This window comes from Podarcis muralis, chromosome 9 (genome assembly GCF_964188315.1).
Source record: "Podarcis muralis chromosome 9, rPodMur119.hap1.1, whole genome shotgun sequence".
NCBI classification, from domain to species: domain Eukaryota; kingdom Metazoa; phylum Chordata; class Lepidosauria; order Squamata; family Lacertidae; genus Podarcis; species Podarcis muralis.
Genome location: NC_135663.1, coordinates 11,634,396 through 11,650,497, shown reverse-complemented (window position 1 = coordinate 11,650,497; position 16,102 = coordinate 11,634,396). Strand labels below are relative to the sequence as shown.

At 47.2% G+C, this 16,102-nt stretch overlaps 1 protein-coding gene across 1 annotated transcript in view; it reads right to left on the bottom strand.

The window, feature by feature from the left end:
- The window catches only part of ANXA3 (annexin A3), a 35,651-nt gene extending 23,071 nt beyond the window's left edge, over positions 1-12,580 (bottom strand). Inside the window, exons 1-4 of the mRNA XM_028744532.2 lie at positions 12,455-12,580; positions 8,339-8,376; positions 4,577-4,664; positions 778-872 (exon numbers count right to left, since the gene is read on the bottom strand). Coding sequence (XP_028600365.2) covers positions 778-872; positions 4,577-4,664; positions 8,339-8,353 — 198 coding nt within the window. The 5' untranslated portion in view covers positions 8,354-8,376; positions 12,455-12,580. The remainder of the gene's footprint in view (positions 1-777; positions 873-4,576; positions 4,665-8,338; positions 8,377-12,454) is intronic.
- Positions 12,581-16,102: the final 3,522 nt, after the last annotated feature.

The window sequence follows — 16,102 nt, the reverse complement described above, 5'->3', positions numbered from 1 at the left end:
ATGCCAACAGACACCGGCACACTTAGGGATCTGCAGAGTGTTCGCAGTTTGCGTAACAGACCTCAGCAACTCAGCATTTTGGCTAATCTACTTTATTTACATATAAACACACACACGGAGCACTGCAACATGGCTCCCTCTCTCTCTAGAATCAGACAGCAAAGAGAAAAAGAACAAAGGACAATAGTCCCACTTCACGGAACACAGTAACACAAACATCCTGTCTCCGTCACTTCCCATTTTGTGGAGTCAAAACATATACCATCATGTGATAGACAACAATCCCATGACTGCAATCATGGAGCAGGAATTCTAACACTCCTAACCTCCCAGGGATCCTCACTAATCCACCCTGACTGCTGATAGCATATGGCAGGCTTCCTCAACCTCGGCCCTCCAGATGTTTTTGGCCTACAACTCCCATGATCCCTAGCTAGCAGGACCAGTGGTCAGGGATGATGGGAATTGTAGTCTCAAAACATCTGGAGGGCCGAGGTTGAGGAAGCCTGGCATATGGCTTCAGGACTTGAGGACTTCTTGGATCATTCTTTGTCTAGTTCCTTCCCTTTGACCTTACTGCCTTGGGTGACCCTGCTGGAAGTAAGAGATTCCCGACGGCTTCGCTCACAAGGGTCATAGGAACGTGCAAGCCCACTCACCATGACAAGGTGATGATCCAGAAAGTGAGCAGTTGTATTTAATGGTGTCATCACAAGAGACCCCCCCCCATTCCTGATGGGAGTCTTTTGCAGCCTAGAGATCATCTCCGAACCATACCTTTCCCGCAGCTGCCCTGTACTCCTTCGCAATCAGCTGCCGCTGAGCATTCGATCTTCCTGTGAGGATGTCGATCAGGGTTTTTTCATCAGTGCCTAAAATGCAAAACAGAACCGATTTTTTTTTAAAAAGTCTAATAAGTGGTTCAACTCCCAGGCTAAAAAAATCAGAATAATCACATTCAAATAATGAGTTTAAACCCACTGCAATCTGCTACTCCCTACAACATATTTTATTGATTCGGTATTACATTTATAAAGGTAAAGGTACCCCTGCCCGTACGGGCCAGTCTTGACAGACTCTAGGGTTGTGCGCCCATCTCACTCAAGAGGCCGGGGGCTAGCGCTGTCCGAAGACACTTCCAGGTCACGTGGCCAGCGTGACATCGCTGCTCTGGCGAGCCAGAGCCGCACACGGAAACGCCGTTTACCTTCCCGCTAGTAAGCGGTCCCTATTTATCTACTTGCACCTGGGGGTGCTTTCGAACTGCTAGGTTGGCAGGCACTGGGACCGAGCAACGGGAGCGAACCCCGCCATGGGGATTCAAACCACCGACCTGACGATCGGCAAGTCCTAGGCGCTGAGGCTTTTACCCACAGCGCCACCCGCGTCCTATTACATTTATAGCCTACCCTAAATGAGGTTGCATTTTAATGTTTTAATGTTGTATTTTAATCTTGTTTTTTAAGCTGTATTTCAACCAATTGTTTTATATTTGGTGTTAACCGCCCTGAGCGGGGAGGGTGGGGTATAATTAATTTATTTCATAATTTCATTTTAGCCTCACAACAACCCAGTGAGGTAGGTTAGGCCAAGAGACTATGCCTGGCTCAGGGTCACCCAGCGAGCTTCAGGGCTGAGTGAAGATCTGGTCTCCCAGGTCTTAGTCCAACACTCTAACCACTACACCTTGCTTCCCTGTTCGTGCCAGGAGTGTTGTAGAAATTGGCCTACTGCACACAGGTGAAGTTTGCCTTCTTTCTTCCACCCACTTTTGCTCTGGCCCTGCTCAGAAGCCATGTGGCCCTCAAAGGATTGCCCAGGAGGGAATGTGGCCCTCGGGCTCACAAAGGCTCCGCGTACCTGCTTTATGCCCAGCAAAAAAGAAAACCCTGGTCCTAATCTTGTGCGCTACTCAGGACTGGCCGCTGCCTGGCTGGGTGTCAGGAGCAGGTCAGCAAAAACTTAAAAATGCCAGTGAAGTTAACTCTTTATCCAAAGGAACAATACAGCTGGAGTGAGGCTTGAGGGAGATTTATAGAGATGGGGTGGCAGGATGAGAAGGAGCTGGAAGGCCAGAGCGGGGACCCGCAGGAAGAAGGAGAGCTTCTGGATCCTTTAACTCCTGTCAGGGAACATTGTGAACAGATTGAGAAATGTTTGAAAGCTCAGGAACGTTTAGAGGAGTGTAATGCTCAAATGATGTTGGGAAAGATTGAGGGCGCAAGAAGAAGGGGACGACAGAGGACGAGATATTTGGACAGTGTTCTTGAAGCTACCAGCATGAGTTTGACCAAACTGCGGGAGGCAGTGGAAGACAGGAGTGCCTGGCGTGCTCTGGTCCATGTGGTCATGAAGAGTCGGACACTACTAAACGACTAAACAACAACAACAATGCTCAAATGTCATCTAAGTCCCAAACGGAGGAGAAATGTACAGAGGAACTCTTTGACTTCTTGCATGCTAGAGACCATTGTGTGGCTCATGAACTCTTCAGCAAATTGAAATAAATGTTAATATAAGCTTCTGTCCTCCTCATGCATAGCTGATGAAAACCTGAGTCTGTTCTGTTTGAGTAAACCTGCAGCTCTGCACCCGTGATATGAAAGCAAATGCAACTAGCTCTCTGGTAATTCTGAGAGAATTTAAGAGTTGCCAGCAGGATACATCTATGTTATGTAGGAGATTTGCAGCTGCTTGACAAAGTGTTTCTGTAGACTTTGGATATTAAAGATATTTCCTGTCAAATGTGAAGGGGGAAAAGAAACAAAACAACTCAGGAGGCCAGGCCTAGCAAGCACAGCAACTCTTCCTAGTAGGTATTGCCGCAATGAGTCAGTTGCGAGGACTGAAGGTTCCCACCGTCCCACAGTTGCCTAAGTCTCCTCCTCCCTCAGGACCTTCCAGAGCAATCTGAGACTCTGTTGCTTTGTCTGCCTTTGCTCCGCTCTCTTCACCCCTCTTCTGGTTCTAGGAAACCAGTGGGGACGGGAGCTGGTCGCAGCAGGAGGGGGAGACACCTATGCCTCTTCACCAGCTGGACTCATCTCTGCCTCTTGGCTCCCCTCCTCTTCAGCCTCTACTTCTACCTCTGAGTCTGGACTGCTCTCTGCCACAGCCTCTTCCTGCTCACTAAGCCCTGTTACTGCTCCAGCTTCCGACACATCCTCCTCCCAGTCTTCTATCTCTTCCCCCATCTGACCACTCATCATCCCCTGGCTCTGAGGCATCTTCTCTTAGGGGTTCCCCAGCTGTATCCTCCCACCGTCCCTCTGCATCCAGCCATGACAGCTGCCACAAGCCCCTCAATGGCACAAGATGGCAACCCCTGCAGAATGTGCATTGGAAGAGCACCCACCAGTCCTTTTGTGATACTCTATAGGCTGGACGACTTTAAAAGATAAATCAACAAATTCACAGAGGAGAGTTCTGTCGATAGCTATTAGCTATCAGAAGCAGATCACAAAATAATGAATTTGGGTTTTCTGGAAGGGATAAGACCAGGACATGAGATTGAATTAATTTATGACTAATTACTGGCTGCAGAAATGCCAACTGGAGGGAGGGGGGAACTGAAGCTATCACTGAGTGGGAAATTAAGTGCGGAGCTTTAATTAAATGTGTCGTGTTAACTTATTGGATCAATGGCACAGAAGGGAAAAAGGGGAGACCGTGGGAAAATGAATTGTTTAGATAACTTTGTTCTCATTCTTGTACAAGCAACTCTCGGATGGAATGAATGGAATTAAATTCAAGCACTGCAGATCATCATTTCTGTGGACCACAGGAGAGTTTTAATTGCTAAGCTGGCATGGAATAATTAGCTGTTTGTTTGCAACTGAGTCAAACTCACTGAAATCAATAGCCTCAAGTTACACATGCACCGATTTCGATGTGGGCCTGCTCTGAATATGACTAACACTGGGAAGGACCATAGTTCAGTGGTAGAGCATCTGATCTGCATGTAGAAAGTCGTGGGTTCAGTCTCCAGGTAGGGCTGGTGGACAACCTTGTCTAAAATCCCGGAGAGCTACTGCCACCGAGTGTAGGCAACACGGAGTCTGATGCCCCAATGGTCAGACTCAGTATAAGGCAAATTTCTTTGACTCACAGCTGTCCATGGAGGCGCAGGTCAATTCTGTATCCAGGGCAGCTGTCTAGTTATCTCCCGCTTGGACTACTGCAATGCGCTCTACGTGGGGCTATCTTTGAAGGTGACCCTGAAACTGCAACTAATCCAGAATGCGGCAGCTAGACTGGTGACTGGAGGTGGCCACCGAGACCACATTACACTGGTCCTGAGAGACCTACATTAGCTCCCAGTATGTTTCTGAGCACAATTCAAAGTGTTGGTGCTGACCTTTAAAGCCCTAAACGGCCTCGGTCCTGTATACCTGAAGGAATGTCTCCACCCCCATTGTTCAGCCCAAAAACTGAGGTCCAGCTCCGAGGGTCCTCTGCCGGTTCCCTCACTGCGAAATATGGTATTTATACAGAAATCCTAGGGTGAGGCAACATCTGACCAGATCTTCCTGCCTGCCTGAAACAGAGAAGGACACAGAGGACCAAGACCACTTACCTATTCCCCGAATTGCTTTCCGAATTGCTTCAGCATCTCTCGATGCATTAAAGCCAGGAGCATCCCGAATCGTTCCCCTAGTGCCAACCTAAAATAGGGAAAGCAGGGAGAAAGGAATTGTCTATTATTATTATTATTATTATTATTATTATTATTACTATACCAAAAATGGAAAACGAGCGAGGTCCCAACTAAAGAAGAATGGCAACTTAAACTGATGGAATATGCACAGCTTGTGGATCTAACATATAGAATAAGAGAACAAGAAGAACATACATTTAAAGAAGATTGGAAAATTTTTATTGAATATATATGGGGGAAATTGTGTACACTTGAAAACATTGGCAGCATTAAGATAAATTCAACAGTGTAAATAAGTTTTGATGGATATAATAAAGGAGAACCATGGGGCAGGGTCCAGGATGCTCAGATTACTGCCACCAGACCTCCCCTTTCATGATGTAACCATGATGTATGAGTGATGTAGTTTGGGGGGGTGTAACATGGGGATTAGCGGCTAATAAAAGTTTGGGGGCTCTTTTGTTTGGGGCTTCCATCTTGTTCCACTTTGTGGCAAGTGGGAGTCCTGTCGCGACAGCCTTCAATAAAGACCAAGCCTACTGGCTGCTGTTTTGCTCTGGTATTCCTGGCTGGTGTCCTTGTTTTTTTGTCCAAGGGAGCCCTCAGATTTCTCCGTTAACATTATCAAGACATTAGCTACTCTACACAGAGCTATAAAAGTACCTTAATATACAAGTTAAGACATTAAACATTAAAATTTATAAGCTAAAATTATCACATGGCCACTGATATATTAAAAAATAAAGTTAATTAATACAATGTGCAATTATATTCAGAGTTTGGTGATAAAGATAGAATATAGCTTGATGTAGATAGAGTCAAATAAATGAATCTCCTTTACAGTTGGTGGCTACCTTGGCTATATAATTTGCTCTAATTTTCCTAGCGGCAGTTGCAAAGAGTGCTACACGCCAGGCCACATACTTATCTATGTCTGCGAGGAGATATAAAATCATGTCAGAGGTGTTCTGGCCAGGGGACCTCGTCATTATAGGTACTAAAAATCTTTCTCCTGCTTCATTATATAAGGGGCAGCGCAAGATATAATGCATAAGGTCCTCTACTTCAGGACATCCCCTAATGCAAACACGTTCGTTTGTTGGTATGCCTCTGTGTCTCCCATCTCTATAAGCAGAGCTTATTGTATTTAATCGTGACTCTGTAAAAGCTTTCCGAAGTTGCACAAAAGTCAATTCATTAAAATAAGATGTATGTTCATAAGCCTCTCTAAGTTTAAAATATAATGGGGCAGCAAACAAATCAAAGTCCTGGCCTTTTGTTTATAAGATCTGATCTAACCAGAGGAGGCCAGAGGAAATTCACTTGGGTGTGGATAAGGGAGAAAACACACACACACACACACACACACACACACACACACACACACCCCAGGAGCTTATGAGCTCAGCCATTCAGGAATGTTGACTTAGTTCATCCACTGGAAATGAAGAAATAAAGGCGAAGCAGTTTTCCTGATGCCAAAATCCTGCCTGTGTGGGGCTCTGAACATGCTCAAATTCAGCCACAGTCAAGAACAATGAAAGGCACATGCAGCTCGCACATTCCTGAGATTGCTGGTGCAGCAGTGCGCACTGTGCGTGCTAGGCTGAGAGGAAGAGCTGGAAATGTGCAAAGAAAAAGCCAATCCTTCACATCGTGGAGACAAAGTGCGGTTGAAGCCAGGTAGACAGTGAGTCAGGGAAGTCTTGCATGTGGGCATTACTCTGCTTTGTACACAAGCTTTGTACACATTTGCTGGCTCCAGGATGTTTGCAGAAGTGGAGACATGAGCTGCCGTCTCCATCTTCTGCTTCCTTCCTGTTTCTGTAACGGACTAAACTGCCTGTGGCTCTTCAGTTCCCGCAGAGCAGCCTTCTCCTACTTGGTGCCTGCTAGCAGGGGCTGATGGGAGTTGTAGTCCAAAGCTGCAGGGAGCACACCAGGTTGAGGGACCCCGCTGTGATAACCTTGACAGAACCACAGCCTCATTGTATCTAAAGTATGTGGATGTCCTAGCCACATTCCCAACATATTTGGAAATCCTTCCACAAAAACTGGCCAGCCCAGTTTTTCAGGTCATGTTCCAGCACTATCACCTCAGCAGGGTCCACATTGCTGCCACCAGCCCAAGACTCCCATACTGGGCTTGGCAACCCGCTGTTTTAATTTTCCACAGTGCCCCAGAGTGCTGCCACGTTGGGCATTCTGGAACATTCTGGGAAATTAAAATGGCAGCTCATTGCTGGAGGAGACTCTTGAGAGTCCCATGGACTGCAAGAAGATCAGACCTATCCATTCTGAAGGAAATCAGCCCTCAATGCTCACTGGAAGGACAGATCCTGAAGCTGAGGCGCCAATACTTTGGCCACCTCATGAGAAGAGAAGACTCCCTGGAAAAGATGGAGGGCACAAGGAGAAGGGGACGACAGAGGACGAGATGGTTGGACAGGGTTCTCAAAGCTACTAACATCAGTTTGCCTGGTGTGCTCTGATCCATGGGGTCACGAAGAGTCGGACACAGCTAAACGACTAAACAACAACAACAAAATGGCGGCTCATAGTCGTGGGATGTTGCTCTCAGGTAAAGACACCAAGAGAGGGCGCATCAATGTTACCAGAGAGTGACTCTCCTCAAACCTAGAGGCAGTTCCTGAACCTGATTTTTCTGTCACCCTAGGAGCTACTTCTTGAATTTCTTCCATGGCGATATTTTGCCCAGAGAGAGAACTCGGATGTGGGAAACATTTGCTACAAAGCCAAGGCTCTTGCTAGCATTGAGGAACAAGGCCCATCTTTCATAGCTTATTCTCTTCTCCCTAAAAGAAAAGTGACAGCTTTGGAGCTACAAGATTAAATGTGGGGTTTCCCCCCCTCCACGTCTGGGATGAGGAGTGACCCATTTGCAAGATAACGTAGGACTCCTGCTAAGGAAAGTGGAATAAATTTCCGGAAAAATGAATGAATGAGCGAGCAAATGAATGAATAGTAGTGCAATCATCACATTAGAGAAACCTTAACAGTTTAACCACATGAGTCTGAATCCATCTATCAGTTAATTACCCTTGACTGAGAGGTTTGTTACAAATTCTACAAAGAAAGGAAGTGGAGCAAAAATTTTCATTATCAGCAAGATGATATTCTGAGGAGGCTGGGGGAATAGAGACCTTAGAAAGGACTACTGCTCAATGATAGAACACATGCTTTTTATGCAGGAGGTATTAACTGAGTCATGTTCATTAATTTCAATGGGTCTAACTCTGAGTAAAAGTTAGTTGAATGCCACACCTGTCTGAAAATACGCCCTGTCTGAAACTAGAGAGGTGCTGCCACTCAGTGTGAACATTACTGAGATAGAAAGACTAATGGATCTGACTTTGGTGCAAGGCAGCTCCCAATGTTTCAGAATTTGCTTTTAGATGATGCCCTTCTCAGAAGAGGCTGGATTTCTGGCTGGGATACTACCAGACTTTAAGCAAAGCTGTGATCTCCATACTAAACAAATGATTTCATTATCCGCCAATAGTTTTTCAAAATGGCACATGAGCAAAACAGCCAGAAGTGTGTCATGCAAAGGACTCAGACTTTCTCTGTTTTTTCTCTCTAAAGTTCAGTCTCCAAGCAAACAGAGATGATCCCAAAATGCACAAGAGTAAGGTATGCAGACAACATGATTTTACTCACCCAAACAGAAGCCATTATGATCTTCTCTCAGAATGACTCTGGAAGAATAACCAGATGTTAACAGAATGCAGCGCGGGGCATGTTATTATAAAATACACTAACACAAGGAAAGATGTATGTTCTTGTAAAGACTCATCTTTTCCACTGGGCTTTCTCTGACTCCTATGATCAGACCTGGATTAATGTGTATGAAACTTCTGCATCTGTTTCATTTGCTTTTACCTGTTTTTATACTGTTGGGTATTTTTAGGGTCTATTTTTAACATAATGAACATTGTTTTTATATTGCACATAGTGAGCACTACTTAAGAGATTTTTGAAATATTAAAGGGCTTTAAAAGGCTATAAAATAAAATGAAGACAATTAGCATTATGTTCTTTCCAATACATTCCTGCGGCAATTCTCATGATGTTGCTGCTGGGGGTATAAGAATGCCATTCTGCACCTTTTAAGATTCACAATAAGTATACATCTACAAATCTATAGTGAGGCCTGTGCACACACTGTGAAACTGGCAACAAAAACCAGCTCCCTCTGACTGTTGCGGTCAGTTAGCTATGTCTTCCTGCACTCCATTCCACCACAACTGTTTTAGGCACCATTTTGCCTGAATGAAGCAAACCACTGTTTGGTCCTGATTTGAGAAGAGAACTACAGCTTGTACAAGCCACAGTTTGCTACATTTGGACACAGCATCAACACCCCTCCCAACTGCTGTTTCGTGTTTGCAAAGTCTCCATTCCCATTCATCCCCCCCCCCCCCCCAATAAAAACAGGCTTCTGAATAACTCACCATTCTGGCCTGAGTCACAGGCCACAGGGAATGAATAGGAGAGGGAATACACTGTATATCTAACATCCTCCCACCCATGGTTTATTTTATTTTTTTACCCAGAGAACTTTGGAAACTGTCCAAGCTCAAATACGCAACACAGGAAAAGGCGTATTGACTCAGATCCTTAAACAGGGATGTTCGTTTGCCACAAGCACACAGGGCTTAATGCATAAAGTTAGCTCAGTGTTTTGCTTGGGAGAAATTTGCCCCACCCAACCTGAAGTTATGGAAACAAGGGTTGCAGAGGAGTGAAAGCAGTTAGAGAACTTTCCTCTGCTTCTCAAAACCAGGCTTAGTGAAGAAAGGACACACCAGGGACAATGAGGGAAAAGCCATCTCTTCAAACGTGGGTCTTCCCCAGCACAGGTGGGGTTCTGGTTTAGATAACAAATGGGGTATGCACGCAAGGCATACACCTCTCCAAGCAGGGCTCACTTCAGCACCTGATAAAATACAGTGGTACCTCAGGTTAAGTACTTAATTCGTTCCAGAGGTCCGTTCTTAACTTGAAACTGTTCTTAACCTGAAGCACCACTTTCGCTAATGGGGCCTCCTGCTGCTGCCGCGCCGCCGGAGCCCGATTTCTGTTCTTATCCTGAAGCAAAGTTCTTAACCTGAAGCACTATTTCTGGGTTAGCGGAGTGTGCAACCTGAAGCGTATTTAACCTGAGGTACCACTGTATGCTGCTTTGAGGCGGACTCTAGGCAGTTCCAGATTACTGTTATTTTTTTAAAGTGATTCAGTCACATGCCAACAAATTAAGGTTGCACACAATCAAAGGCACTACTGATCAACAAATCTGCTTCAAAAAAAAAATTGAAAAGGAAAGTAGCAATGCAATTTACTAGAAAATATGGGATAGCCATTGCTTCACACAGTGCTGTCTAACCTTCCCACAAACAGATCACAATTAAAGGTGTCTAACCAGCCCAGACAAGGGACGCGGGTGGCGCTGTGGGTTAAACCACAGAGCCTAGGACTTGCCGATCAGAAGGTCGGCAGTTCGAATCCCCACGATGGGGTGAGCTCCCGTTGCTCGGTCCCTGCTCCTGCCAACCTAGCAGTTCGAAAGCATGTCAAAGTGCAAGTAGATAAATAGGTACCACTCCAGAGGGAAGGTAAACGGCGCTTCCGTGCGCTGCTCTGGTTCGCCAGAAGTGGCTTAGTCATGCTGGCCACATGACCCGGAAGCTGTACGCCGGCTCCCTCGGCCAGTAAAGCGAGATGAGCATCGCAACCCCAGAGTCGGCCATGACTGGACCTAATGGTCAGAGGTCCCTTTACCTTTAACCAGCCCAGACACCTTGTGCAAACGACTCAGGAGGAGTGAAAATCAAGAGAATCATAGAATTGTAAAGCTGGAAGGGACCCTAAGGATCATCTAGTCCAACCCCCTGAAATGCAGGAAAATGTAACTGTCCCATATGGGGATTGAACCTGCAACCTTGGCACTATGCTCTAACCGATTGAGCCAGCCACTGCTTAACATACAGGTCATCTAGAAGCGACCTGTGGAGGTAAGCAGGGCAATGAGGGTTCAGCAGCCCTTCTTTTCTTCCTGCACTGAAGCACAGACAGTGTAGATGTCGACTCAAGCTGGCTTCAGACTGTCATAGGGTTATTAAGAGTTTATCAGCCTTCACTATCTCTCAGGGCTCATACAGATTGTTGGTTTTTCGAGAGACCAAGGTGTAATGGGCAGTCATATAGCAGGTTTCCCAGAGAGTTTACCAAGTGTTGATCAACACAGTCTCTATACAAACTTAGAGCAATATTAGCAGGGAAAGTTGGGATTACTCCGCCCATACAGAATTCCATCTGCCCCAACACACTCTCTCCAAAAGCGGCTCGCTGAAAGAAAGCGTGATTAAGACTGCCACCATCACACTTTTAACCACGGCATCATATTATATACCAAGATATCCTGCCAAGGTTTCATTAATGTAGGGTTGCCATATTTCAAAAAGTGAAAATCTGGACACAAACGTTGTAAAACCTTTTTTGGCAAAGTTGCTGAGGTTTTTTTCCCTTCTGCAAAATCTAAAAAAAAGTAGTTTTTGAGCTATTTTAAAGGAAATTCACCAAAATATGCACTTCCAACATAGATTGCCATATGTCCAGATTTTCCCAGACATGTCAGTGACTTCCACCCAAACAACTGTTTTCAACAGCCAAATCCCAGCTATGTCCAGGAAATTCTGGATGTGTGGCAGCCCCAATTAATGTCTATTATAGATAACAGCCACAGATAGACCGATGCTCCATGAACTTCTCTAATCCTTAAACCAAATCAAGTGTCCAGATTTTTTTACATGGTATAGTCCTCTCAGGACCACCCTGCTCCAAACTGCAGATGTGTGCAAGTGTGTGTGTTATATATTATGAAGCTCCACCACATTCCCTGCACACGGAAAGCTTCTCCCTCAAATGCTTGCTTTCCATGAACTGAGAGGCCTTTGATCCAAGCCAGATCAGAAGTATGCAGTTCCACTCAGCTTTACCTTGAAGCATTACAGGAGTGCTGCTAACATGTGAAAGAGCTTCATTCACCCATGATTCCATCCCTATGAGTCATCATGCCCTTTCCCTGCACATTAGCAACACACAATAGGAAGTAGATCCTGCACCTCAGAGAGTTTCAAGAAAGCTCTAACAAAAATGGGCGTGGGGAGGGAGAGGAATCCCAAACCCATGTTGGGCAATATCTATATTAGGACCGAGGCTGTTGTATCAAACCAGGCCAGAGTTGGAAACCCATCGGAAGTCCTAAACCAGCCTCGTCGGAATGGGTGTGTGTGTGTGTGGGAGTTTCTCCCGCTGCACCCCTGAAGATTCCCAAGGCAACAGGAGTGTCAACTTGGCCTCGCGACCGTGGATGCCTGGAGCCGTGGGTGCCATGGCCCTGGCACGGAATTTTGAGGGTGCTCAGCTTAGGCATCCAGGGCCCCAGGGAACTCACACCTATGTTCCCCATCGAACGTTGCCTGGCATAGGCGCCGGGAACCTGGGTGCCCGAGCACCCACAAAATTCAGGAGCTGGCACTCCTGATGGGGCAAAACTGCTGCCCCAAGCGCGCAGCGCGCACCGTTTCCAATAATCCCAGGAAGAAGCCGCGACGGCGCGCCAAGAAGGCGCGGCCGTGGCACCTCGGGCAACGGCACCGGCCGAAGCGCGAGAGGTGCGGCACGAAAGCGCGCCCCCGCCCGCCTCAATGGGGTCCCCCCGGCGCCCGAGAGGTGGAGTAGAAAGTCAGGCGTCCCTTGCTCTCCATGACTTACCCGCCAGCAACAGCCAGACGCGCCCCAGGAGCCGCGAGTTTGCAAAGGGAAAAGGCGCCCCGGGAGTGTAGCCGCTGCCGAGGGAAAGTTGCGCTCCGCCCTCGCTCGGCCCCACCTGCTGGGCCACGACGCCGGGGATGGAGGCAGGGCTCACGGCCGGCCCATCCCAGCTCGCTGCCGGGTTATTTCTCGTCATTCTTGGTCTCGCTGCAACCCCGGAAGAGCCGGGAGGCTCGAACTGCGGCGACGCTCCTGCGCTTTGCTAAGAGTTTGTGAGGCAGGCAGGCATCCCACAGGGAAAGCGCTCCGCTTTAGCACGACGTCTCTCTGCCTTTCTCTGGGCTGCACGGCTGCTGTATTAGCATCCCATGTATTTGCTCCGTGCGCGGGCGCTTGGCCAAAAAGGAAAGGGGCGCCAAAGCCAAGGGGAATTAAAAATAAAGGGCGTTTTTACGCAGCTGCAGAGTTGTTTTTCCATTCAGTGAGGAAAGTGATAGGGGAACGCGCTGGAAAGCGTGGTATGGCAATTGCTTGACACCACGTCGTCTAATCTCCCCCTAAACAAAGCTGAATGCTGCATAGTACCGCAAAGTTTGTGCAAACTTATAGGGTTCAACAAATGGGTCGTCTGGAAGAGACCTGCGGACTGCAGGCTACTTTCCAGCCATGCAACATGCTAGAGGTGTCTAACTCCTCACCAGCCAGGCACACAAGAGAAATTATCACAGTTAGAAGATTGTTGCAGGCAGGAAAAGATGGCATGGAGCAGGGCTGAAGAGAGGGGAGGCCTGAGGAGAATCACAGGGCCAGAGGAAGAGCCCTGGAGGGCCACGTTTGGCTCTGGGACCTGAAGTTCCGCACAGTGCTTTTTGACACTGCAAAGCTATAACCCTCCTCTTTGCAGCCTTGGCGAACACACTGGGCTGCTTTTCTCCCCTGTCTTCCATTGCCAGCTTACAATATAAAAACACAAGAATATATAACATGGTAATGGTGTTGAACAAAATCTGATCTTGTTCCCTTATGGTCTTGTACTCAAGAGCCCTTATAGAGTCCTTTGTAGGTTCTCCATCAGTAGGAGAAAATAACAAGAAACCAGAAAAGGCATGATCAGATAACCTGGCAGACAGGAGATGAACAAAGCACTCAGATTTCTGTTGTAGACCGCCTTTTCTATGATGTAGGTATGATGTATCTGGGGGTGGTCTTGGGGCTACACCCCTTCTGTGATGTATGTATAATGTTTCTGGGGGTGGTCTTGAGCTCCAGAGCTGGGAATTTCAAAATGTCTATATAAGGGGAGACACACCTTTGTTCTGGGTCCTCCTCCACTCTCCTGTGCATGAAGGGAGCACCCTGTTGCAACACGTTAATAAAGATCAGGCTTACTAGCTGCTTTGCTTCTCAATATTCTCTGGTTGGCCTCTGTTATTTTCTCCTACCAATGGAGAACTTACAAAGGACTCTATAAGGGCTCTTGTGTACATGACCATAAGGGAACAAGACCAGATTTTGTTTACAACAATGGACAAAAACAATACCACCCCATCTCTCACCCCCGAGAAAGGACACAGATCGGCCTGTGAGAAAAGGAAGATTTTTGCCTGGCACCTATGCTGGTGTCTGCATTGCTCTTTACATCTCTGAAATGTTGGTTGAAGGTGAATGTGATGAAATCTGTATGGCCGATCTGGGTAGGTCTGCACAACCAATTTTGATTGAAAGGCAAGTTCAGTTGAAAAGTAACCAAATGTGGTTTTTATTAGCAAAACAAAAACCCAGCAACAATGCAGAGAAAAGGGTATCATGGAAATAAAAACCATTCGTCCCGTAACAAAATGACCAATGCTCCAGAATACATAAAAAGGCGAGTTTCAAGAAAATGGGTTGACAGCACCAAATGAGATTTACTCAGAGCAACTTAAAATAACTTTCTCTCGGAATGGGGGAAGTATGCATATCAAAAGGGGGTAGGACTTGTAAGCCTGCAGGCCTCAACACTTGAGCATTTGGTGACAAACAGCAATATGCAATATCCATGTGCCAGCAGTTGTACAATTTAGGAGAACATATGTGTGCTTATTGTCTCTTGTTTCAACAGCATTGCAATCATTATTCGTATAGCAACACCAATGTGCAAGATGCTCTGTACTACTACTGAGATGGATTTCCCATGGTTCCCCTACAGTTTTGGCAACGCCATGCATACACAATGTTGGCATTCCAGCACTAAATAACTTGGCACAAGATCCTGCCTGCTATGCCAGAGTAACTCTCCTGCAATATCATTTTTGTTACCGTTTTATACCACCTTTCCAAGGAGCGCAGAATGCCAGTCGTGGGGGGGGGGTGTCATCCCATTTTAACCCTTACAACCACCTTGTGAGGTAGGAAGGGGCATGAAGACTTGCCCTAGACCAGTGTTTCCCAACCGGTGTTCCGCGGCACACTAGTGTGCCGCGAGACGTTGCCTGGTGTGCCGCGAGATGTTGCCTGGAGGGAGGCGGGCGAGTCGGGCGGTGAGAGGCGGGGCGGCGGCGGCGAGGAGAGGCCGCCCAGCGCGGGGCTCTCGCCGTCTGCCTGCCTGGCTGCCTGCGTGGCGCTGACGTCACGGGGCTGTAACGTGCCCCACATAGGCACACGCGGGGCGGCGAGCGAGCTCCCTCCCACATCCCATCGCCGCTCGCTTCGGCCGGCCTACTGGGCTGTCGCAGGCGGAAGGCCTGCGCATGCGCGAGGTTTTCGCGCCTTCGGGATTCCCTTCATGCCTTCCTCCTCCCGGGTCCTTGAGAGCGCGGGAAGCGGGAAGCGGCAGCGCGAGACCGGCGTTGAGCCTGGTAGGTATTGCGCTTGCCAAGGCAGTCATTTGGGAAATGAAAACTTGCAAAGCAAGCAACCAGTTCAATCTGAAGTACGTGTATGCTTAATATCCTGTATCTGAAACCTGTTCTGCCCCCTCCCCCACACTTGGTGCCATTTTCATCTACACATGCAGCAGAGTAAGTTGACCCAGAATAGTACCAATTCAGATGGCAGATGGGAGAATGACAGTGCTGAATGCTTCCCCATGTAGAACAGTCCCTGCAAATAAAAACCTAGCATATTTGGAAGAGGGATGCTAGCCTAACCATTACCTTCTATGCTGTTACTATTTTTTTATTTTTTTTTACATAAGTAAAAAGTGACCTTTCCCCATCTGGCATGGTGGTGTGCCTCGAGATTTTTTTCATGAAACAAGTGTGCCTTTGCCCAAAAAAGGTTGGGAAACACTGCCCTAGACCAACCAATCAGCTTGGCTTCTGAGCAGAGACTTAGTGTGGTGTAGTGGTTAAGAGCGGTAGACTCGTAATCTGGTGAACTGGGTTCGCATCTCTGCTCCTCCACATGCAGCTGCTGGGTGACCTTGGGCTAGTCACTCTTCTCTGAAGTCTCTCAGCCTCACTCACCTCATAGAGTGTTTGTTGTGGGGGAGGAAGGGAAAGGAGAATGTTAGCTGCTTTGAGACTCCTTTGGGTAGTGATAAAACGGGATATCAAATCCAAACTCCCATTCTTCTTCTTCTTCTTCTTCTTCTTCTTCTTCTTCTTCTTCTTCTTCTTCTTCTGACCCAGGGCTCCCTGTTCCAAGACCACTCTGGCGGCTCTTGTG